Source organism: Theropithecus gelada, chromosome 16 (genome assembly GCF_003255815.1).
Source record: "Theropithecus gelada isolate Dixy chromosome 16, Tgel_1.0, whole genome shotgun sequence".
NCBI lineage: Eukaryota > Metazoa > Chordata > Mammalia > Primates > Cercopithecidae > Theropithecus > Theropithecus gelada.
This window is the reverse complement of record NC_037684.1, coordinates 11,811,869-11,837,759: the sequence shown is the minus strand read 5'-3', so window position 1 is coordinate 11,837,759 and position 25,891 is coordinate 11,811,869. Positions and strand designations below refer to the sequence as shown.

General features: G+C 41.9%; 1 protein-coding gene and 1 pseudogene across 2 annotated transcripts in view; one reads left to right on the top strand and one right to left on the bottom strand.

Moving 5' to 3' along the window:
• The window catches only part of USP32 (ubiquitin specific peptidase 32), a 222,552-nt gene that overhangs the window by 25,137 nt on the left and 171,524 nt on the right, over window positions 1-25,891 (top strand). The window contains exon 2 of the mRNA XM_025361455.1: window positions 24,769-24,896. Within this exon, the coding sequence (XP_025217240.1) occupies window positions 24,769-24,896 (128 nt within the window). The remainder of the gene's footprint in view (window positions 1-24,768; window positions 24,897-25,891) is intronic.
• On the bottom strand, window positions 17,009-17,524 carry LOC112609081 (annotated as a pseudogene). The gene has a single exon (XR_003116163.1). The product of XR_003116163.1 is annotated as a 60S ribosomal protein L21 pseudogene (transcript).

Sequence of the window (25,891 nt, the reverse complement as noted above, 5' to 3'; positions counted from 1 at the left end):
TGACAAGAAAAAAAAAAAAAGACCTGTACGTGTTTGGTTCAGAGGTAGCCTCCATTATTTTTTGGCATATTTTGTTTTTGTTTTGTTTTAGACAGGTTCTCACTCTGTTGCCCAGGCTGGAGTACAGTGGGGCCATCTCAGTTCACTGCAACCTCTGCCTCCCAGGTTCAAGTGATTTTCATGCCCCAACCTCCCAAGCAGCTACAAGTATAGGCATGTGCCACCATACCTGGCTCATTTTTGTATTTTTGGTAGAGATGGGGTTTTACCATGGCGGCCAGGCTGGTCTTGAACTCCTGACCTCAAGTGATCCATCCACCTCAGCCTGCCAAAGGTGGCTGGGATTATAGGTTTGAGCCTCCATGCCCGCTCTGAATATTTTCTTTCTTTCGATTTTGTGAGACAGGTTCTGTTGCCCACCTAGAGTGCAGTGGCATGATTAGGACTCACTGCAGCCTCAACCTCCTGGGCGCAAGTGATCCTCCCACGTCAGCCCTCCAGTAGCTGGGACTACAAGCATGAGCCACCATGCCCTGCCAATTGTTTTTGAATTTTACTAGAGACGAGGTCTCATTATTTTGCCTAAGCTGGTCTTGAACTCGTGAGCTCAAGCAACCCTCCTGCCTTGGCCTCCCAAAGTAGTAGGGTTACAGCTTGAGCAAACACTCCCGACCTCTGAATATTTTGTATCCTCAGTTGGTTGAATCTCTGGGTATGGAACCCATGAATATAAAGGGGCAACTGTATGTGAGATTCTTTTCAAAAGTGGGTTTAGGCCAGGCGCGGTGGCTCACACCTCTAATCCCAGCACTTTGGGAAGCCGAGGGGGGTGGATCACAAGGTCAGGAGATGGAGACCATCCTGGCTAAAATGGTAAAACCGCCGGGCGCGGTGGCTCAAGCCTGTAATCCCAGCACTTTGGGAGGCCGAGGCGGGTGGATCACGAGGTCAGGAGATCGAGACTATCCTGGCTAACATGGTGAAACCCCGTCTCTACTAAAAATACAAAAAACTAGCCGGGTGTGGTGGCGGGCGCCTGTAGTCCCAGCTACTTGGGAGGCTGAGGCGGGAGAATGGCGTGAACCCGGGAGGCGGAGCTTGCAGTGAGCTGAGATCACGCCACTGCACTCCAGCCTGGGAGACACAGCGAGACTCCGTCTCAAAAAAAAAAAAAAAAAAAAAAAAAATGGTAAAACCGTGTCTCTACTAAAACTACAAAAACAAAATTAGCCGGGTGTGGTGGCGGGCACCTGTTGTCCCAGCTACTCAGGAGGCTGAGGGGAGAATGGCGTGAATCTGGGAGGCGGAGCTTGCAGTGAGCCGAAATCGCACCATGGCACTCCAGCCTATGTGACAGAGCAAGACTCCGTCTCCAAAAAAAAAAAAAAAAGTGGGCTTAAAAATCTTTGTATACTCTAATAATATAATAGCAGTGTGTCTCTGTTTCTTCGAGAAAAGCAGCATGAAAAAAAAAACTTTTTTTTGAGATGTTGTCTCGCTGTGTTTCCCAGGATGGTCTCAAGCTCTTGGGTTCAAGTGATCCTCCTGCCTCAGCCTCCTGAGTATCTAGGATTACAGGTCTGCATCACTACACGTGGTTCATTTTAGTTCTAAATGTCATCCAAGAACTATTACCATTAAAAAATGGGGGGCTGGGCACAGTGGCTCACACCTATAACCCTAGCACTTTGGGAGGCTGAGGCGGGCGGATTACCTGAGGTTGGAAGTTCGAGACCAGCCTGACCAACATGGAGAAACTCCGTCTCTACTGTGGTTCATGCCTATAATCCCAGCACTTTGGGAGGCCAAGACAGGTAGATCACGAGGTCAGGAGTTCAAGACCAACCTGGCCAACATAGTGAGACCCCATCTCTACTAAAAATACAAAAATTAGCTGGGCGTGGTGGCATGTGTCTGTAATCCCAGCTACTTGGGAGGCCAAGTCAGGTGAATCTCCTGAACCTGGGAGATGGAGGTTGCGGTGAGCTGACATGGCGCCATCGCACTCCAGACTGGGCAACAAGAGCAAAACTCCATCTCAAAAAAAAAAAAAAAAAAGGAACAAGATCCTCTCTCTAAATAAAAAATTAACTGAAAAACCCCACATAACCCTCCAAATAGATTAATTTCTCATGTCAGTTTGGAGTTGACACTTTGCAGAAGTTTGTATTCAAGGCCAAACTCTTTGGTAGATTTTTTTTTTTTTTTTTTTTTTTTTTTTTTGAGGCGGAATCTTGCTTTGTTGCCCAGGCTGGAGTGCAGTGGCGCGATCTCGGCTCACTGCAAGCTCCGCCTCCCAGGTTCACACCATTGTCCTGCCTCAACCTCCCAAGTAGCTGGGACTACAGGTGCCTGCCACCACGCCCGGCTAATTTTTTGTGTTTTCAGTAGAGACAGGGTTTCACCATGTTGGCCAGGATGGTCTCGATCTCTGGACCTCGTTATCTGCCTGCCTCGGCCTCCCAAAGTGCTGGGATTACAGGCATGAGTCACCGCGCCCGGCCACTCTGGTAGATTTATTCTGGTTTTTCTCTTACATATTTGTTCTGTGGCATTATTTTTGGTATTTTAATAAAATTACATACAAAATTTTATTTATAAAAATGATTTATCGTAATGAATTCTTTTAATAATTACTTTGTTTTCTGACAACTTCGTAACTATTACCGTGAAGTTACAATATAGACTAATGAAAAAAGTAATAAAAGTTTTGTACTTAACTAGGACAAGAGTTCCTTGGGGAAATATTGAGTGAATGATTACAGGGAAGGTAATTCTTTAGTTACAGATTAATTGCCTTGAAAGTTAAATTCAACTTTAAAACATGGTCATTTTTATTTTATTTTATTTTATTTATTTATTTATTTTTGAGATGGAGTCTTGCTCTGTCACCTAGGCTGATTGCAGTGGCCTGATCTCGGTTCACTGCACCCTTCACCTCCTGGGTTCAAGCGATTATCCTACCCCAGCCTCCTGAGTAGCTGGGATTACAGGCACGTGCCACCACACCTGGCTAATTTTTATATTTTTTCAGTAGATACGAGTTTTCACCACGTTGGCCAGGCTGGTCTCGGACTCCTAACCTCATGATCCACCCGCCTTGGCCTCTCAAAGTACTGGAATTACAGGCATGAGCCACTGCGCCTGGCTAAAACATGGTCATTTTTAAAGAAATAAGCTTGTTTATGAAATTAGATTAACTGAATAGAGCTTAGTTGATAATGAAGACTGGAAAATAATGAACATTTTCTTCATTTAAACAAAACTTTCACTTGTTGAAATAACGTGATTTCTTAACTAAAAGGTATGAGGAATTAACTTTCAACTTGAATATTACGGGTTTAGATAGTACTAGTAGTAATGTATAAGATCTGATCTTTTTGTAATCATTTGATGAAGATGTAAATCTATGATGTTATTTGTGGCTTTCTTTACAAATATAAAATTTGAGTCTAAAATAGAAGGTTTGATTTGTACACAGAAGATGAATCTCATTAGAGGATTAGGTTTTTGTTTCTTCACAAACATATTAGTGAACAATGGAATTTATGGAAAGAGGAAATTTAGGATAAATTATGTTGGCCTTTATTATGTTGTAAAAGACTGCTCATAAAAGTGAAATAGAATGGACATAGTAAATGATTGTACATTCATGAATATTAAATATGATTGGCTTGGGCCGGGTGTGGTGGCTCACGCCCATAATCCCAGCACTTTGGGAGGCAAGGTAGGCAGATCACTTGAGGCTAGGAGTTTGAGACCAGTCTGGCCAACATGGTGACACCCTGTCTCTACTAAAAATGTAAAAATTAGCCAGGCATGGTAGTGCACACCTATCCGAGCTACTCGGGAGGCTGAGGCATGAAAATCGCTTGAACTTGGGAGGCAGAGGTTGCGGTGAGCGGACATCGTGCCACTGTACTCCAGCCTGGGTGATGGAGTGAGCTTCTGTCTCAAACAAACAGACAACCCCCCCAAAACCAAATAAATAAATATGATTGGCTTAGCAGTTGCTATATGATCTGAGTGTATGTACCCTTACACCACCAAATTCATATGTTGAAACCTAATTTCCAGTGTTATTGTATTAAGAAGCGGGGCTTTCAGGAATGATTACTTCATGAGGGCTCTGCCGTCATGAATGGGATTAGTGCCCTTCTAAAGAGGCCTAAGAGAACTTGCTTTGTCCCACCATGTGAGGACACAGAAGGTGCCATTTATGAAGAAAAGGTTTTCACCAGACACTGAATCTACTGGTACTTTGATCTTGGACTTCTCAGCTTCCAGAGCTGTGAGCAGTAAATTTCTGTGGTTTATAAATTATCCAATCTGAGACATTTTGTTATAGCAGCGTGAACAGATTAAGCATGTTTTGGGGGAATAACAGTGAAAGAGAATCATCACTAGTTCCTTTAGGGAACCTGAAAACGTGTAACCTTGTGTGTAAGGTGCCCCCCACCACTTCCTTCTTTTTCCCTCCCTTCCTCCTCCCTTCCTTCTCCCAAAAACAAAAGAACCAACACAGAGTTGATAAATTATAAGAATTTTATGAAATTATACCTATTCAGATATAGTGACTCATGTGTATAATCCCAGCACTTTGGGAGGCTGAGGTGGGAGGATTGCTTGAGCCCAGGTGTTTGACACTAGCCTGGGCAACATAGGGAGACTCCATCTCCACCAAAAAACCCCTCAAAAAAACAAAAAATTAGCTGGGCATGGCGGCATGGACCTGTGGTCCCAGCTACTAAGGAGGGTGAGAGTGGGAAGTCAAGCCTACAGTGCACCACTGTACTCCAGCCTTGGCAACAGAGTGAGACCCTGTCTCAAAATTTTTTTTTTTTTTGAGATGGAGTCTCGCTGTGTCACCCAGGCTGGAGTGCAGTGGCACAATCTCGGTTCACTGCAACCTCCACCTCCCGGGTTCAAGCAGTTCTTCTGCCTCAGCCTCCTGAGTAGTTGGGACTACAGGCGCATGCCGCCATGCCCAGCTAGTTTTTTGTATTTTAGTAGAGACAGGGTTTCATCGTGTTGCCTAGGCTGATCGCAAACTCCTGAGCTCAGGCAATCCGCCTGCCTCAGCCTCCCAAAGTGCTGGGATTACAGGCATGAGCCACTGCACCTGGCCTCAAAAAAATTTTTTTTTAATTTAAAAAATGTAATACTATTTTTAAAAATAGAGATGGGGTCTCGCTTTGTTGCCCAGGCTGGTCTTGAACTCTTGGTCTCATGTGATCTTCCCTCCTTAGTCTCCCAAATGTTAGGATTATAGACCTGAGCCACTGTGCCTGGCTGAAAATTCTTTTTAAAGAGTAAAATACTGGATTAGATGTGACTTTTATTATTAATCTTATTTTGTTTAATGAGTTAAAGACAATCAGTTATTACAATTTGGTTAGATTTGTAAAGGAAATTGGGCTGTTAGCTATCTTTTGACTAAGGTGGTTTTTTTTTTTCTCTCCTGGGGGAAAGAAGGATACTTGGAAACATTTTTTAATGTAGTTGAACTGATGAGTGCCACATTTTTGATAGCTTCAGAAGTTTATGAACCAGGAGAATGATAAATTGTGTATTTGATTTGAGAAACTGCTGGAAGCAAATGAATAAACTAGAATATTTGTCATCAACATATGTTAAATAGTCATTTTGTTATATTATGGAAACGAAAAAAACTAATGAATACTTAAGGACATTCTCTCCATGATATGTTTAAGACTCTCCTGCAGCGTTTAAATGTACAACAGATTTCCTGTGACAATAAACTAAGTGATATCTTTTTAAATTTATGTTCTGTTCTTATGGGCAGTTTTCAAAGACACATTCCTCCTCAGAAATTAATTGAAATTGTTAGTTTTATAGTGGCATATTTTACATGTTTCAGAATGGGAGCATTCATTCTTAGTAGAGGAAAACCCATCCAACTTGCATATTTCTCCATTTGTCCTCTAAAGTTTATAAATTGTTACTGGTTGATTCACGGTCAAAGTAGCTTTGTTGTACAACATACAGATTTCATTTTATATTTTTCTTCACATTTTTATGCTTGTTAATAAGAACTTTCTGATAGAAAAGAGCAGAATTTTCTCAGACTACGATTTTTTTAGTGTGATGAATTCAAGCTCGAGGATGCTGGGGGAACAGAAGTAGTGGCAGATGGGGCAACCTGATGCTTTGCAAAGATGGGGTGGTTCATTTTGATTACAGACACTGGCAGTCTGTGAAGTAAAGATATGGAGCCACAATGCATTCTACAGGCTGTACTAACCATGTGTATTGTGGTAAAGCCAATAACAACTTTGTATGGACATAGTAGAAGGGAAGAGTGGATCCACTTTTAGTTTCCAGGCACACACCCACATATGGTAATACTGTTAACACTATATCTTTGTGTTAACATTGAGCATTGAGGCCAAATGGCATATATATATATATATCTCCATACTGCTTTCTACTTTGAATTACAGATGATCTGCTTGGGAATAGAAATTAGGATATAATAGCAGGGTGCCAGATTTATACCTTCTGAATGACAGGATAAGTGGATATTTATTTTTCTTCATTGTTTAAACAGCTACCCTTAGCTATACAGGATAGATTCTTTTATAATTTTTAAAAAGTTGAATTGTAGAAACTATATAAGCAGTAGTGAACAGGAGGCTAGGAAAAGCACAATTGTGGGAATGTAAATTGGTAGAGCCACTTGGAAGGAAGTTTGGCAATATGTATTAAACCAAAAAAATGGGAATGACCCGAGTGCTCACTGGAGAAGCACTCTCTATATGTATCTAAGGAGGCATGTATATGATTTTTCATGAAAAGTGTGTGAAGGAAAAAAATGGGTAACAGCCTAAATATGAACAGTAAGTGAATACCTGTATATTACTAATGTTATATAATGAAATACTATATAGCACATAAGGAATGAACTAAATCTATATGTAGTAAGTTGCATTATAACATCTATCATATGCTAACCACTGTTTCTGTGGGGGTACATCTTATAATAGCATGGAAAAAGATCTGAAAGGAGACAAACCAAACTGATTATCTCTTGGGGAAGACTGAATGGGTATGGGAGGGATTAGGACTGAAGGGAGGAAGTAAGTAGGATTTTATGGTACTGGTATCTTTAGCTTTATATATACAGGGTTTTTGTTGTTGTTTGTTTGTTTTGAGGCAGTGTTGCTCTGTTGCCCAGGCTGGAGTGCAGTGGCATGTTCTCAGCTCACTTCAACCTCCACCTCTCAGGTTCAAACAATTTTCCTGCCTCAGTCTCCCCTGTAGATGGAGTTACAGGCATGTGCCAACACAGCTGGCTAATTTTTGTATTTTCAGTAGAGATGGGGTTTCGCCATGTTGGCCAGGCTGGTCTCAAACTCCTGACCTCAAGCCATCTGCCTGCCTCAGCCTCCCAAAGTGCTGGGATTATAGGTGTGAGCCACCACAGCCGGCCTACTTTATGTATACTGTTTGAATTTAGAAGAAGAATGCATTCACTTACTGCTTGTGTAATGAAAAACTAATTTAAAAAATTAATCCCAGCGCAACCACATTTTTTTCACATTATCTACTTCTGTATATATTTTGTATAGTTTTTTTTTTTTTGAGATGGAGTCATGTGATCTCAGCTCACTGCAGCCTCTGCCTCCCTGCAACCTCCGCCTCCAGGCTCAAGCGATTCTCCTGCCTCAGCCTCCCAAGTAACTGGGACTACAGGCACATGCCACCATGCCTGGCTACCTTTTGTATTTTTAGTAGATGTGGGGTTTCTCCATGTTTGCCAGGCTGGTCTTGAACTCCTGACCTCAGGTGATCCACCTCAGCCTCCCAAAGTGCTGGGATTACAGGTGTGAGCCACTGCACCCGGCCTAATTTTTATATTTTTAGTAGAGACAGGGTTTTGCCATGTTGGCCAGGCTGGTGTCAAAACTCCTGACCTCAAGTCAGGAGGCCACCTTGCTTCCCAAAATGCTGGGTTTACAGGTGTGAGCCACTGTACCTGGCGAGTTTTAAGAATCTTTGTCTTACAGGGCTGGGCGTGGTGGCTCACGCTTGTAATCCCAGCACTTTAGGAGGCTGAGGCGGGCAGATCACAAGGTCAGGAGATCGAGACCATCCTGGCTAACACGGTGAAACCCTGTTTCTACTAAAAATACAAAAACATTGGCCGGGCATGGTGGCAGGCGCCTGTAGTCCCAGCTACTCTGGAGGCTGAGGCAGGAGAATGGTGTGAACCTGGGAGGTGGAGCTCGCAGCGAGCCGAGATTGCACCACTGCACTCCAGCCTGGGCAACAAAGCAAGACTCCGTCTCAAAAAAAAAAAAGAAAAAAAAAGAAAAAAGAATCTTTGTCTTACAAACATTTTCATGTTTCTATGAACTCTTCATTTATCTATTATTTTCAGAGACAAGGTCTCATGGAGTGCTGGAGTACAGTGGTTCAATCATAGGTCACTGCAGTCTCCAATCCTGGACTGAAGTGATCCTCCCACCTCAGCCTCCTGAGTAGCTGGGACTACAGGTGCACACCACCATGCTAATATTTTTATTTTTTGTAGAGACAGGGTCTCCCTGTGTGGCTCAGGCTGGTCTCAAACTCCTGGGCTCAAGTGATCCTCTCATCTCATCCTCCCAAAGTTCTGGAATTACAGGCTTGAGCCACTGTGTCCTGCTTGAAAAAACATTTTTTCTGAGTTCTTACTGTGCGTCAGAAGTTGTTCTAGATGCTGAGGTTCAGTAATAAGCATGAGGCCTTGGACAAGAGAAGAGATAGCACATTCATTTGATCATTTAAAAAATTCTGTCTTTATCCAAAAATATCAATAATATTTAAGGTTCTTTGCTGGGTGTTGGGGATACATATAAATAAGGCAGTTTCTCTGTTCTTAAAGAATAGAGGGGAGATATACAATTCAATAAACAAATTCCATATAAGCTGTGTTATTTTAAAGTTGAGAATTTGATATTGAATAAGTGATTATAAGGAAAATTATTTTATAGGAGGGACACCTAACTTTAGGTGGTGGGGCATGGAAGCAATTAGAATAGGCTTCCAAAAAATAAAGGAGGGACATTAAGCCAAGCCTTGAAGGATGTTGGATTGTTGTTCAGAGTATGATAGGAGCTCATAGGCAGAGGACACTGCAAGGACAGTAGCAGTGAACATAATGTGGTTAGGGAATGATAAGTAGTTTGCAACAGCTAGAACTTCTCGTATGTCTCTACCTTCTGGTTCTAAGGTTTGCATTTTTAATTTTTATCAGTTTATTGTGTGTTAAAACATTTTAAATCTTTTTGGCCAGAGATTCTCAATCTTGTCAAGTGACATCCCTCTGGGCCCTGTAACCATAGACTAAGCTATATTTTCTTAGTTGTCAGTGGTGCCCCATGATGTAATATCAAAACTTTATGAAGCACTGTCATTCTCAATATCTGGTCTCATCTAGTTTCTCAAAATTACATCTGTGATAAACTCCTTCTGTAAGAATAATGCTCATTTTTAAATCTCATTTTTAGATGTTAGAAACTTACTTGGCCTTCTGTTTTCCTAGTGGTCTTTTATCTTGATGCACAGAGGATTATTACCTTTATTTTTATTATTTTTTTTGAGACAGAGCCTTGCTCTGTTACCCAGGCTATAGTGCAGTGGCGTGATCTTGGCTCACTGCAACCTCCACCTCCTGGGTTCAATGAATCTCCCACCTCAGCCTAGCAAGTGGCTGGGACTACGGGTACCCGCCACCACACCTGGTTAATTTTTGTATTTTTGGTAGAGATGAAATTTTACCATGTTGGCCAGGCTGGCCTGGAACTCCTGACCTCAAGTGATCCACCCACCTCAGCCTCCCAAAGTGCTGGGATTACAAGTGTGAGGTACTGTGCCCAGCCTGGATTGTGTTCAAAAGTTTATCTGGAATTTAAAACTTATTTTCCCATAGAAATAATGTTTTAAGTGATGATTAGGTTCATAGGGTGGTGGCTTACAGAAAATTAAGTCATAGTATAGCTGAAATACTCTATATTTGCAATAAAAAAGTAGTAGAAACAATACTATGGGAATGCTAGATGAAGCAGATAATTAAATGGAAAAAGTCATTTAAAAATGTATCTAGGACTGGGTGTGTTGGCTCACACCTGTAATCCCAGCGCTTTGGGAGTTGGAGGTGGGTAGATCACCAGCGATCAGGAGTTCGAGACCAGCCTGACCCACGTGGTAAAACCCCGTCTCTACTAAAAATATAAAATTAGCTGGGTGTGGTGGCACATGCCTGTAATCCCAGCTACTTGGGATGCTGAGGCAGGAGAACCACTTGAACCTGGTAGGCGGAGGTTGCAGTGAACTGAGATCGCACCATTGCACTCCAGCCTGGGCAACAAGAGTGAAACTCCATCTCAAACAAAAAAAAAAAAAAAAAAAAAAATCTAAATGCTAAGGCTTGAGAATATGAATAATCTTCACTGCTAGGTCATCCAGCCCTTTCCAGAGATTAATTCAGCTTCAGCCTGAGAGTGTTTAATGATATTAACTACTATTAATCACTTGGAAAGATAAAGGTACCCTTAGGAAATTTTTGTCCTTTTGTATAAGGAATTGGGAATTGTCAGTAAGAGATGTATGATTATGCATATAATGTATATATATATCATATATATTTATATATATATTTATTTTTTAGTTTTTTTTTTTTTTTTTGAGATGGAGTCCCACTCTGTCACCCAGACTGGAGTGCAGTGGCACCATCTTGGCTCACTGTAAGCTCCACCTCCCGGGTTCGCCATTCTCCTGCCTCAGCCTCCCAAGTAGCTGGGATTACAGGCGCCCACCACCACGCCCAACTAATTTTTTGTATTTTTAGTAGAGGCAGGGTTTCACCATGTTAGCCAGGATGGTCTCCATCTCCTGACCTCGTGATCCACCCGCCTCGGCCTCCCAAAGTGCTGGGATTACAGGCGTGAGCTACCGCGCCTGGCCTATGTTTTAGTTTTTAAGAGACAAGGTCTTGCTCTGCTGCCCAGGCTGGAGTGCAGGGGTTCAGTCATAACTCACTGCAGCCTCCAACTCCTGGGCTCAAGCAGTCCTCCTGCCTTGGCTTCCCATGTAGCTGGAACCATAGGTGTGTGTCACCATGCCTGCGTGATTATTATTTATTTTTTGTAGAGATGAGGAGATGAGGTCTCCTTGTGTTGCCCCAGCTGGTCTTGAACTCCTGGTCTCAAGCTGTCCGCCCACCTGGACCACTCAGAGTGCTGAGACTGGAGGTGTGAGCCAGTGCCTGGCCTCTTCATTTATTGTTCTTTCTCTTCCTCAGACTGGATAATCAAAATTGACTATCTTCAAGTTTTGTAATTGTTTTATTTTTTTGAGACAAGGTCTTACTGTGTTGCCTCGGCTGGAGTGCAGTGATGCAGTCACAGTTCACTGCAACCTCATACTTCTCAATTCCAGAATTGTTAATTGGTTTCTTTTTATAATTTCCCATCTCATCTCACTGTTGATATTCTCCATTAGGTCTCAAGTATGAGTGTTCTCATACTGGAAGTCATTAGGCATGTTTTTTTTTTCTTCTTTGAACTTGTTTATAAATAGTTCATTTAAAGTGTTTACCTAGTAAATCAAATATCTGGACTTGCCTACAGACAGTTTCTATTTAATGCCCTTTTTCCTGTGTATGGGCTTCATTTTCTTGTTTGAATGCTTTGCAATTTTTTGTTGAAAATGAGACATTTTAAGTACTGTAGTGTGGCAGCTTTGGAAATTGGATTTCCTACTTTAAGGTTTGTTACTGCTATTTGTTGTTGTTCCTGCTGTTATTTATTTGCGTAGTGACTTTCTTGGACTGATTTTATAAGTTTGTATTCTTTTTTGTGTGTGCTTATTTAGCTTAGTGGTCAGCTAATGATTGGACAGGGATTTTTAAAAATGCCTTGAACCTATAAGTTCAGCCTTAGTTGAGGGGTTCTGTACTACTCAGGTGTGTCTTCAAATGTTGCACAGTCAATTTACAACTCTGCTTTAGCCTTTACTTCCTGCTTGTGTGGAGCTTTAAGGTCAGCCAAAGTGAGAGATACGGGAATTTGGGGGCACATGCACAGCTCTCCATATGCAGGTGGCCTTTTGGATTTCCAGGAATATATCAGAGCCTTTCAAAGCCCTTGAGGACTTGCTGTTTTCCAGGTTTTCAAGTTTTTTGGTTAGCCTCTTTTTTTTTTTTTTTTGAGACGGAGTCTCGCTCTGTCGCCCAGGCTGGAGTGCAGTGGCCGGATCTCAGCTCACTGCAAGCTCCGCCTCCTGGGTTTACGCCATTCTCCTGCCTCAGCCTCCCAAGTAGCTGGGACTACAGGCACCCGCCACCTCGCCTGGCTAGTTTTTTGTATTTTTTAGTAGAGACAGGGTTTCACCATGTTAGCCAGGATGGTCTCAATCTTCTGACCTCGTGATCCGCCTGTCTCGGCCTCCCAAAGTGCTGGGATTACAGGCTTGAGCCACCGCGCCCGGCCTATGGTTAGCCTCTTGTTAGCCCACTCTGGCAATGCTTTCTCAGGCAGCTGTGAAGTTATGTAGTTGCCACTGATTGTTTTTAATGAATGTCTGGGAAAAAGTAGTGAACTCAAAGCCAGATCAAATAAAGACAAATCTTGAGAATGAAACTTTTTAGTGAGCTACCAGATAGGTCAAATATTGACACTTCTTTTGAGAAGCTCTAAACCCATTCTGCCTCCTTCAGTGACTGCTTGACTGTTAGTTTTTACAGCTTAGGGAGATTTTTGGTTTTCAAAGCTATTGCATAACTGGGGAGAAGGTGATGGGAATAGAACATGTTAAAACACCACAAATATTGCTTTTTTTATTTTTTATTTTTTAACAGAGGTTCAGCCATTATTATTTTTTTTCTTTCTCCTTTTTTTTTTTTTTTTTTTTTTGAGAGAGTGATCTGTCACTCAGCCTGGAGTGCAGTGGCGTGATCATGGCTGACTGCAGCCTTGACCTCCCAGGTGCTAGCGATCCTCCCACCTAGTCTCCTGAGTAGCTGGGACTACAGGCGTGTGCCACCAATTTTTGTAGTTTTTGTAGAGACAGCGTTTGCCATGTTGCCTAGGCTGGTCTCAAACTCTTGGGCTCAAACAATTCATCTGCTTCAGTCACCCAAAGTGTGAGCCACCACACTCGACTCAGTCATTTTTCTGGAATAAAGCTCTATGGATTATTGCCAGCATTTGGTTGATTTGTAGAGTTCTGAAAAAGTTGGGTTTTGACAGTTTTTGATAGTGTTCTTGCTGCTTTTTTTAGAAGAATGGATTTTCAGAGGTCTTTACCATTCCAGCAATCAGCCTCCTTACATATTTTTTTGGAGGGAAAATTTTTATATCCTAAAATACAAAAGTTATGTGTTCATGCATTTTGATAAGATACAGAAGATTTCTATCACCTATGAAAGTTGACTTGTTCCTCTTTCCAGTAAATCTAGCCCATCCTCAGAGGCAATAACTGTTCTGACCTGTCATCATTGATTAGTTGTTCCTGTTCTAGAACTTGGGGAATCACAGATTATCTGCTCTTTTTTTAATCAGCCTTCTTTTACTTAGTATAATATCTGTGAACATTATCCATGTTGTTACATATATCAGTACTTCTGTTTTTTCCTTTTTTTTTGAGACGGAGTCTCGCTCAGTCGCCCAGGCTGGAGTGTGGTGGCGGGATCTTGGCTCACTGCAAGCTCCGCCTCCCGGGTTCCCACCATTCTCCTGCCTCAGCCTCCCGAGTAGCTGGGACTACAGGCGCCGCCACCACGCCCGGCTAGTTTTTTGTATTTTTAGTAGAGACGGAGTTTCACCGTGTTAGCCAGGAAGATCTCGATCTCCTGACCTTGTGATCCGCCCACCTCGGCCTCCCAAAGTGCTGGGATTACAGGCGTGAGCCACCGCGCCCGGCTGTTTTTTCCTTTTTATGCTGAAAAGTATTCTATAATAAGAATGTATCATACTTTTAAGTTTTTGTTTTTGAGGCAGAACCTCACTATGTTGCCCAGGCTGGAATGCAGTGGCGCTATCGGCTCACTGCAACTTCCACCTCCTGGGTTCAAGTGATCCTCCTGCCTCAGTCTCCTGAGTAGCTGGGACTACAGGCATCGCCACTATGCCCAGATAATTTTTGTATTTTTAGTAGAGAGGGGGCAGACTCTGTTGGCCAGGCTGGTTTTGAACTCCTGACCTCAAGTGATCTGCCCACCTCGACCTCCCAAAGTGCTGGGATTACAGGCGTGAGCCACACACCTGGCCTTATATCATACTTTTTTGGATTCATTTGTTCATGGACATTTGGTACAAAGTCACCAGTAGCAAAAAAATTGCTAGTTGTAGGCCCGCTCTTGCCTGAGATGCCCCATCTGGATTTTATCATCTACCTGAAGTGGCTCTGCAGTAGCTCTTTTTAGCAGGGACCCTACCAAAGTGACTTTTGGTGGTAGGTTAATTCACTTCAGATCAGCTGTACCAAGCAGATTTACAAATAGTTGGTTGTGTTTCTTTGCTGCATTATACAGTTTCTTGTCCTAGGTTTGTAAATTCTTAGCCCACTTTGGCAGTGAAAGGCATATTTCCCAATGTTTATTTATCTCTGTGGTTATCCTCTGATTCAGATGTTGTTAAATTTTCCTCTTTGCCTTTGGAACCAAACTGTTAAAACAGCAATTCCTATCCTGTAACAGAAATCTGAATGCATGGTCCTGCCTTGGCTGTCTTAAGAGAAAGAAATAGAGATGAAGAATAGACTTGGTCTTTGCTCTTAAGATACTTAAATATACTTGGAGAGATAAGACAAATATTACCTTTGGAAAAAAGTTATGATATAAAGCAGCATATAATAGGGGAATAGAACACCAGTATTGTGGTTTATTGTGAAATATTTTATACCATCTAATGAGTAATAATAATAAAGTACTGAACTTTAAGAAAAAAGCTTACCTTTACAAAAATGGATTTAATTTCATGCATTTCACACATGCATCTGATTTCTTGACTGGAAGTAAAGAGTATAGTTGCCGCTAGAATTTAGGGAATGCTCATGGTAATGACAACATCCATCCTGTGTCACTGCAGAAAAGGTGAATAACTACTGGTGTAGACAAGGTAACTTCTAAGAGTTTAGAGCATGACAGTGAGCATTGTGCTGCTCTCATGTTTGTTTTGTGCATTGTTAAGTACATAATTTTATTTTCCTTTCATGGACAGTGAGTTCCAATCTCTTCATATGACTTTGTAAAAGCCATTTACATAGATTATCTAAATTATTTTTTATTTTTATTTTTTTTTTAGACAGAGTCTCTCTCTGTCACCAGGCTGGAGTGCGGTGGTGCGGTCTCTGCTCACTGCAACCTCTGCCTCCTGGCTTCAAACGATTCTCCTGCCTCAGCCTTCTGAGTGGCTGGGATTACAAGTGTGCACCACCATCCCTGGCTAATTTTTTTTTTTTTTTTTGAGACGGAGTCTCGCTCTGTTGCCCAGGCTGGAGTGCAGTGGCGCAATCTCGGCTCACTACAAGTTCTGCTTCCGGGGTTCAAGCGATTCTCTTGCCTCAGTCTCCCGAGTAGCTGGGACTACAGGTGCCCGCCACCATGCCCGGCTAATTTTTTTTGTATTTTTAGTAGAGATGGGGTTTCACCATGTTGGCCAGGCTGGTCTCGATCTCCTAAACTCAAGTGATCCACTCGAGTCTGCCTCCCAAAGTGCTGAGATTACAGGCGTGAGCCACCGCGCCTGGCCATTTTTGTATTTTTAGTAGAGATGGTGTTTCTCCGTGTTGGCCAAGCTGGTCTTGAACTCCTGGCCTCCAGTGATCCACCTGCTTTGGCCTCCCAAAGTTCTGGGATTACAGATGTAAGCCACCGTGCCGGCCTATATCTAAATTAAAATGGAGGAGTTGGTCTATTTACTATTGGTACTATAGAAATGATAGTAGTCAGCTTGGGCTACCATCACAAAATACCAAAGACTGGATGCTTAAACGACAGAAATATTATTTCCTATTGGAAATAACGTTTGGTTCCAGCAAGGTTTTGTTTTTGGTGAGGGTTCTCTTCCTGGCTTGCAGAAGATAGCCTTTCCTGCTCGCTGCATTCATATATGCTCTTTCCTCTGTGCCTATGTTGCGCTTGAGCCCTCTGGTGTCTCTTCTTATATGAACACTAATCTTGTAAGGTCAGGGTCCTATCCTTACAAGCTTATTTAATAATAATTGCTTCCTTACCCCAAATACAGCCACACTGTGTGTTAGGGCTTCAACATATGAATTTGAGGGAAGGACACATACATTCAGTTCATAAGAGAAATGTAAATACAATGTAATATATTTAAATTCTCCCCTAGACTTATCTTCATCAGTAGCACTGACTATATCTTAGAAACAGGCAGACGCCTTGAAATCATCAAAGATTGTTTTTTCTTTCTTGTCCTTTGGTACCTAATTATTCAGTGAACCCTGTTCAGTTACCTTTATCTCTTGAATCTGCCTTCTTACCTCCCTTTTTACTTTATGCCTTAGGCCTGTAATCCCAGCACTTTGGAGACAGAGGCGGGAGGATCGCTTGAGGCCATGCCTTGGAGTTCTTCTCTTGAGTTCATCTCTTGTGTGAACAAAAGCAGTAACCGCTCAACTGGTCTTTATACTGGTCTTTATACGGCCATTCTGACCTTTTCTCAGTCTGTTTATTGCATTGACACCAGTGTGCATGTAAACCTGATTGTTAGTTCTTTGTTTAAAGCCAGGAAAGGATTTTTAACATGGCTTAGAATGTCCTTCCATAAACTTGTACCTGATACCTTTATCAGTTAGGTTTAAGTCTGGATGTATATTAAACAAAATAATAGTTTAAATAAGATATAAGGGTTTATTGTTTTCACACGTAAATCTGGAAGTAGGATATCCAAGGGTCATATGGCAGTTCCATGGTCATCTAGGCTTTTTTCTTTTTTCAGCCCAGAGGTCTTTTATTTTATTTTTTTTTAAACATCTATTATGCCATGAATTCATAGGGAATAGGTTCCAGCAGCTCAGGCTCCTTCCTATTGGTTCTCACAAAGTGTGCTTCTCTGGGTGGAGCAGGCTGGCGCTTCAGTTGAACCCAGGTACCTTTCTCTTTGGCTTCTTTCTTTTTCTGATCATTTTCCTTCACGCGTTTCAGGAAGCTATCTCGGCTCTTAGAGTGCTTAATGTGCTCAATATGCACATTAATTCTCTTGGCAAGAATCTTGCCCTTAACTTGTTTGTTTACAATGCCAACAGCATGCTGGGTAACATGGTAGACTCTTACAGTTTTGCCATGGTAACACTTGTGGGGCATTCCTTTTTGAACAGTACCCATTCCCTTGATGTCTATGATATCACCTTTCTTACAGATTCCCATATATGTGGCCAAAGGAACAACTCCATGTTTTCTAAAAGGCCTAGAGAACATGTATCGGTTGCCTCTCCTCTTTCCCTTTGTGTTCGTCATTTTGGCAAATTACTGGAAGATGGCGGTTCCGGCCGAAAGGCCATCTAGGCTTTTAAAAATCTTTTTGATCTCGCCATCCTTACTGTATGGCTTATAACTTTTGACGTTCACTCAAATATAGATGTGTAAAATGGCTGCTGGAGATGCAGTCATTGTATCTTGAGTGCCAGGTGGGAAGAAGAGATAAGGGCAAAAGGATATTTGCCAGCTGTTACCTTTTAAGAAGCCTTCTTGGAGGTCCCCCCTAGTCATTTCTACTACATTTCATTGGCCATTTCTAGTTGCAAGGGAAACTGAAAAGTAGAGTCATTTAGCTAAGGACATTATCATCTTGACTAAAGTCAGGATTCTGTTTTGTCTGCCATTATCATTCTAACCTCATTTCTGGCAACTCTGCTTCTTATACCCTATACTCCATTTATATCATACTACTTGCAATTATTTGATTATCCATGTCACTTTATTCTTTTATATGTGTTTTCCCTGCACAGAATAGCCCTTTGCTTTTTTTTTTTTGGCCAGGTGAACCCCTACTCTTTAGGAATCACCACTTCTTAGAAGCCTTTCCTGATTATTCCCTATTTTGGAACTCCATTGAATACCTCTACTTTAATGTATCCTATCTGGTATTATAGTTATTTTTGTTGTGTGCTATCTTTTCTACTAAATTTTGAAGTATTAGAATATGGAGACTATGTATTACTCATCTTGACTGATATAAGTAGACATTTAATAAATGCCTGACAGCTGGGTGCGGTGGCGCATGCCTGTAATCCCAGCACTTTGGGAGGACGGGGAAGGTGGATCACCTGAGGTCAGGAGTTCAAGACCAGCCTGGCCAACGTGGTGAACCCCTGCCTCTACTGAAAATACAAAAATTAGCCGGGTGTGGTGGTGCGCATCTGTACTTCCAGCTACTCGGGAGGCTGAGGCAGGAGAATTGCTTGAACCTGGGAGACGGAGGTTGCAGTGAGCCGACATCACTCATTCTAGCCTGGGGGACAGAGTGAGACTCCATCTCAAAAAAAAAAAAAAAAAGAAAAGAAAAAAAAAAGCCTGGCACAGTAGACATTTAATTAATGCTTGTTGAAAATAATCAGATAAAAGTACAATTTAAAAATAGCTAGGAAGGGCCTGACACAGTAGTGCATGCCTGTAGTCCCAACTACTTGGGCAGCAGAGGTGGGAGGATCACTTGAGCCCAGGAGTTGCTGAAAGGTTGGTGTGAGGGTGATGGGGGTTTGGGTAGGTGGTAGATTGGTGCCTGATTGCCGTGTGCTGCAAGGAACCAGAGAGTCTAACCACTCCTCGTAGACTTTCAACCAATCTCTATTTTTTTTTTCACAGCCTCACCTTTTACCCCCCTGACTTTTGTGGTAATTGGTACCATCCATTTCTGAGCCTTTTGGGGCTATGGTCAGGGTAAATTCGTTTGCTTCTTGTTTGAATTTCTCGGCTGCTAGTGCTTAGGTTTTAACTTTCTTGGGTTGGCTTAGGTCAGTGACCACTTCAGATACTTAATGTGCACCAGAAAATTTTGACTGTCTCTTAGGTTCTCATTTCTCTCTTCTCCTATTGTTGTCTTTGTGAGTTTAAAAAAAAATTTCAATAGCTTTTGGGGTACAGGTGGTTTTTCGTTACATGGATGAAGTGTACAGTAGTGAAATCTGAGATTTTAATGCACCCATCACCCAAGTAAGGTACATTGTACCCATTATGTAGTTTTTTTTGTTTGTTTGTTTTATTTTTTGTTTTTTTGAGACGGAGTTTCGCTCTTGTTGCCCAGGCTGGAGTGCAATGGCACGATCTCGGCTCATCGCAACCTCCGCCTCCCGTGTTCAAGCAATTCTCCTGCTTCAGCCTCCCGAGTAGCTGGAATTACAGGCATGCACCACCATGCCCGGCTAATTTTTTTTGTATTTTTAGTAGAGATGGGGTTTCTCCATGTTGGTCAGGCTGATCTTGAACTCCCGACCTCAGGTGATCCGCCCACCTCAGCCTCCCAAAGTGCTGGGATTACAGGCATGAACCACCACGCCCGTCCCATTATGTAGTTTTTTATCCCTCTGTCCTTGTGAGTTTATATCTTCTTTTATTCTCACTGTAATTTTACTGAGAGAGGGATAGAGGGAGAGAGAGATTTTTAAAAAGTCCCTTTTTCCTTTTCTGAAGCTGCTTTTTCTTTCTAATACGAAGATAACTAATATCATTTCCTTATTTAAAAAATTTACCACACCCGGGCCAGGCACGGTGGCCCATGTGTGTAATCCCAGCACTTTGGGAGGCCTAGGCTGGCAGATCACTTGAGGTCAGGAGTTTCAGACCAGCCTGGCCAACGTGGTGAAACCCCCTCTCTACTAAAAATATAAAATTTACCCAGTGTTATGGTAGGTGCCTGTAATCCCTTCTACTGGGGGAGCTGAGGCAGGAGAATCGCTTGAACCTGGGAGGTGGAGGTTGCAGTGAGCTGAGATCATGCCACTGCACTCCAGCCTGGGCAACAGAGCGAGACTCAGTCTCAAAAAAAAAAAAAAAAAAAAATTACCACACCTGTAATCCTAGCACTTTGAGAGGCCAAGGCAGGTGGATTGCTTGAGCTCAGGAGTTTGAGACCGCGTCTGGGCAACATGACAAAACCCCATCGCTACTTAAATATTCAAAAAATTATCCACACGTGGCAGTGGGAGCCTGTGGTCCCAGCTACTTAGGAGGCCGAGGCAGGAGGATTGCTGAGCCTGGGAGGCGGAGGTTGCAGTGACTGAGATCATGCCACTGCACTCCAGCCTGGGTGACAGAGTGAGACCCCATCTTAAAAAACAACAACAACAACAAAGCAACAACAACAACAAAAACCACAGAACAGAAGTTAGGCTTGATTCTGTTATATTTTCTGTCTTGCTTAAATTTTTATTTTCAAAATTTTCAACATTTCACTGTATGGTGAACATTTTAATGTATTTATTTTCAGTAAATATGGATCTATAGGAACATTTCAGTGTGATATTCTAAGTGTATACAATAATTTATTCAATCTGTCCTTTGTTGATGGACATTGTTTGCTTCTTATAAACGCTTTAAAAGCTTATTTATATGTACATTTCCCGACAGTTTAAATGAATAAATTCATTAGTTATCAGATGGCTATATATATATGTATATACTTTGTTGGTTTTTTTTTTGAGACAGAGTCTCACTCTGTCATTGTCCAGGTTGGAGTGTAGTGGGGCTATCTCAGCTCACTGCAACCTGTGCCTCCTCAACTCAAGCAATCCTCCTGCCTCAGCCACCTGAGTAACTGAGTAACCCACCACCTAGGCTGGCTAATTTTTGTATTTTTAGTAGAGGCGGGATTTCACAATGTTGGCCAGACTGGTCTTGAACTCCTGGCCTCAAGGGATGCACTTGCCTCAGTTTCCCAAAGTCCTGTCATTACAGGTGTGAGCTATCATGCCCGGCCACCAGATTATATTTTTAAAAAGCATGTTACCAAGTAGTTCTTCAAATAATCTGTAACCAACAGTATAGGTGATTACCTATACTGTTATATAGGTAATCTGTTAGATTAATATACAATTAATATATTAGATTAATTTTATCATAATATATTCTAATATGTTATTCTAATATTTAATTATATATTATTCTAATGTTATTCTAATAATATATTATTCTAATGTTTAATTTTCTTGTCTCCTTCACTGTAATGTGAACAACCTAATTTGTTGCTAAAGCCATTAATGAAAATTAGGCATCTTGAAGAAATACGTATTCTGCAGCCGAAGTTACCCTCTTCAATTGCAAATGTTAATATTATAAATCCAATTTTAAATAAAGTACCTAATAGTCATACTTTTCTCTAGCTACTTATTAAACTAGTCATTCTTATTGTTTTATCATTGCTCTACATGTTGATGAACCATGAACCCTCCCTTCCTACCACAAGCATTTATTGAATTGATTAGCTGTGTGCCAAGCACTCTTTAGTCTTTATCTTTTTTTTTTTTTTTTTTTTTTAAAGACAAAGTCTCGCTCTGTCACCCAGGCTGGAGTGCAGCGGCATGATCATGGCCCACTGCAGCCTTGACTTCCCGGGCTCAAGTGATCCTCCCATTTCAGCCTCCTGAGTAGCTATAGGCACGTGCCACCATGCGTGGCTAATTTTTCTGTTTTTGTAGAGACAGTGTCTCGCTATGTTGCCTGGGGTGGTCTCTGACTTCTGGCCTCAAGCCATCCTACTGCCTTGGCCTCCCAAAGTGCTACGATTATAGGTATGAGCCACTGCACCCGGCCTAATCTTTATCTTACTGGTCCTTTCGGCCTTAACTTGATAAGTCCCCTTTTCCTGGCCTTTGGAGCACGTACTCTTCTGCTTATCCTTCTTTTCTCCTGACTCTTCCATATCAATTTTCTTCCTCTCTCTTAGTTTTTCCCTCTGTTTCCTTCCTCTTGTAGACACTACAAACACTGGCTTCTTGTAGTTTGGTATGTCTCATTATGCTTCTTCCTCATGGTTTTAATTACTACCTCTATACTGATGACTCCTATCAAACCTCTCTTAAGCTTTATTTTATTTATTTATTTTTTATTTTATTTTATTTATTTTTTTTTTTGTTGAGACAGCGTCTCGCTTTGTCGCCCAGACTGGAGTGCAGTGGCCGGATCTCAGCTCACTGCAAGCTCCGCCTCCCGGGTTCACGCCATTCTCCTGCCTCAGCCTCCCGAGTAGCTGGGACTACAGACGCCCGCCACCTCGCCCGGCTAGGTTTTTTTTTGTATTTTTTAGTAGAGACGGGGTTTCACCGTGTTAGCCAGGATGGTCTCGATCTCCTGACCTTGTGATCCACCCGTCTCGGCCTCCCAAAGTGCTGGGATTACAGGCTTGAGCCAACGCGCCCGGCCTCTCTTAAGCTTTATATTTAACATTCTAAAACCCCATTGCATTTTCCAAAGTTTCCCATATTCAGTGTCCTTAAAGTTTATCATCTTTTTTCCAGACTTACCCTTTTTTTTTTTTTTTTTGAGACAGGGTCTTGCTCTGTCGCCCAGGCTGGAGTGCAGTGGTCTATCTTGGCTCACTGCAAGCTCCGCCTCCCGGGTTCATGCCATTCTCCTGCCTCAGCCTTCCAAGTGTCTGGGACTACAGGTGCCCACCACCACGCCCAGCTAACCTTTTGTATTTTTAGTAGAGACGGAGTTTCACCGTGTTCGCCAGGATGGTCTCGATCTCCTGACCTGGTGATCCACCTGCCTTGGTCCCCCCAAGTGCTGGGATTACAGGCGTGAGCCACCGCGCCTGGCCTTTCCTGAGCCTCCCAAAGTGCTGGGATTACAGGCGTGAGCCACTGTGCCTGGCCTTTCCTGACTTATTCTTACATTCTCTGTCTACAAAATAACATAATCCTTGAAGTTTCTCAGTACTGGCTGGGCGCGGTGGCTCATGCCTGTAATCCCAGTCAAGGTGGGCAGATCACTTGAGGTCAGGAGCTCAAGACCAGCCTGGCCAACATGGTGAAACTAAAAATACAAAAATTAGCCTGGCGTGGTGGTGAGTGCCTGTAGTCCCAGGTACTTGGGAGGTTGAGGCAGGCAAACTGCTTGAACCTGGGAGACAGAGGTTACAGTGACCTGAGATTGTGCCACTGCACTCCAGCCTGGGCGACAGAGCGAGACTCCATCTCAAAAAAAGAAAAAAAAAGCTTCCCAGTACTGCTTCTACTCTCAGTCTAGCTTCAAGTTCTACTGACCCTCTGGATATTTCCCAAATTTAGCTCCTTTTCTTGTAGTAGCAGGCTGTCGCATCCAGATTTGTTCTGTTCTCTATATTATTGGTAAAGCAAGCTATCTGAATTATATCTAACTGTGTTTTGTTTCTTGGCTGCCTGCAGTTTTTATCTGAGTTGTATCTGACTGTGTCCCTTCCTTATGACAGGACAGAGTCTCTGTGACTTGGTCTCACTACCTCTCTAGGTTTATCATTTGCTGCTCTGTGCTTTATTTTGTTGTAGTAAGATACTTTTACCATACGTTTCTATACTTCATTGTACTTTGAAGCAAACTAATTTCTGACCAGCATGTCCCTGTTCATTTTGCTTGGTTTAGCCTTTAAAATTTAATGTAATCCTCTTCATCTGGAAGAATTTGTTTTCTCTAGCATGGGTCAAAGGTACCATTTCTGTGCCTCCATTGTGATTGTGGTACTGATCATGTAATAGTAAAGGGTGTTTATTTCTTTGTTCTTGTAGATAGAGATTGTTCCGTATAGTGAAAAAAAGTTTTCAATGCATAAAATAATGGCTCAGTAATTTTTGTATTTTTGATAATGAGTATCTAAAAATTTTAGGTTGTTAATATCATCTATTTATTAATTATTTTCTTTGTAAATAATGACAAAATCCAAGCTAATCTTGAGAACTGTTCTCCACATGGATGGAGATGTACTCAAAGAGTACAAATAATATAATTTTTATCACAAAGGAGATTAATGTATTGCTACTGAAAACATCAATGCCAGAATCCAATGGCATTTAGCTTACCTGCTAATTTGAAATATTCGTTACTTCTTCTTTGCCCCTGCCTAAAATTTGTATGCGTGTATTAAAGTTTTGTCTTTTGAAAATTGAGGGTTAAGAATTTTGGCTTGGCATGGTGGCTCATGCCTATAATCCCAGCACTTCTGGAGGCCAAGGTGGGAGGATTGCCTGAGCCCAGGAGTTCAAGACCAGCCTGGGCAACATGGCGAGATCCATCTCTTTAAAAAAGTATATATGTATATATACTTATTTTCTAAATTAGATGTGAAAATATTAGAATTATGACTAAATGTCATAGAGTTTGTTTTACTTAACCAAAAAAGAAGTGTAATGTTTGCCAAGTTTTCTTTTTTTTTCTTTTTATTTATTTATTTTTTTGAGACAGAGTCTCGCTCTATTGTCCAGGCTGGAGTGCGGTGGCATGGTCTTGGCTCAGTGCAACCTCCGTCTCCCAGGTTCAAGTGATTATCGTGCCTCAGCCTCCCAAGTAGCTGGGATTATAGGCGTGCACCACCACGCCTGGCTAATTTTGTAATTTTTGTAGAGATGGGGTTTCGCCATGTTGACCAGGCTGATCTTGAGCTCCTGGCCTTAAGTGATTCACCTCTCTTGGCCTCACAAAGTACTGGGATTATAGGCGTGAGCCACTGTGTCTAGCCTCAATTTTTCTTAGGAACCAGGTTGAAAAAAATTATGAGAGACCTCTTTTCTCTCCTGATTTCTTACCCATCTTTTGTTTCCAAATTGCAGTTACAGATGTAGAGCTAAAACGACTGAAGGATGCCTTCAAGAGGACCTGTGGACTCTCATATTACATGGGCCAGCACTGCTTCATCCGGGAGGTGCTTGGGGATGGAGTGCCTCCAAAAGTTGCTGAGGTAATCGTTTTGTTCTAAGTTTTCCTTTGAGGTAGTTATCCACCAGCCTAAGTTCCTGAGGGGCCTTCTGCTCTTAATAGATTTGATCTTACCTGTAGTTATTTTTCTTCCTGAGTGGGTAAACAAGGTTTTGTTTTAGATGTCAACATGGCTATGTTCTTAGAGGCCAAATGGGAGTACTACAGAGCTGTAATTCTGTTTCTTTTGTACTTTTGAGCTTTAATAGCCACTGATTATGATCATGGGAACATTTCCATGATTGGCTTCTTATTCTTAAAAAGTTAATCTCTGTGACATAAAATTTTTTATGTTGCAAGTACGTTTTATAAATTTTATGTTAAATAAAACTTTTGCATATAGTAAAATGTAGTTAATTCTATAAAATTAAATGTTGCAAATGAAATACTAGCTTATTGGGACTTAATTAAATTTTTATTTAAGTTCTACTAAAATGTTTAGGTAGAGATAAAATGTGCTAACTTGATATAAATATTCTCTTTCTAAAAATAATATGTTGAACCAGGCGCCACTGTGCATACCTATCGTCCTAGCTACTTAGGAGGCTGAAGCAGGAAGCTTGCTTAAGCCCAAGAACTCGAGTCCAGTCTGGGCAACATAGTGAGACACTGTCTCTAAAAAAATAAAATAAAAGTTTACTATTTTGTAGTTATATACACAGATGTGCATTTTGTGATTCTAAATGAGAAATAAGAATAAAATTTATGCCGGGCGCGGTGGCTCACGCCTGTAATCCCAGCACTTTGGGAGGCCGAGGCGGGAGGATCACAAGGTCAGCAGATCGAGACCACGGTGAAACCCCGTCTCTACTAAAAATACAAAAAATTAGCCGGGCGAGGTGGCGGGCGCCTGTAGTCCCAGCTACTCAGGAGGCTGAGGCAGGAGAATGGCGTGAACCCAGGAGGCGGAGCTTGCAGTGAGCCGAGATCCTGCCACTGCACTCCAGCCTGGGTGACAGAGCAAGACTCCGTCTCAAA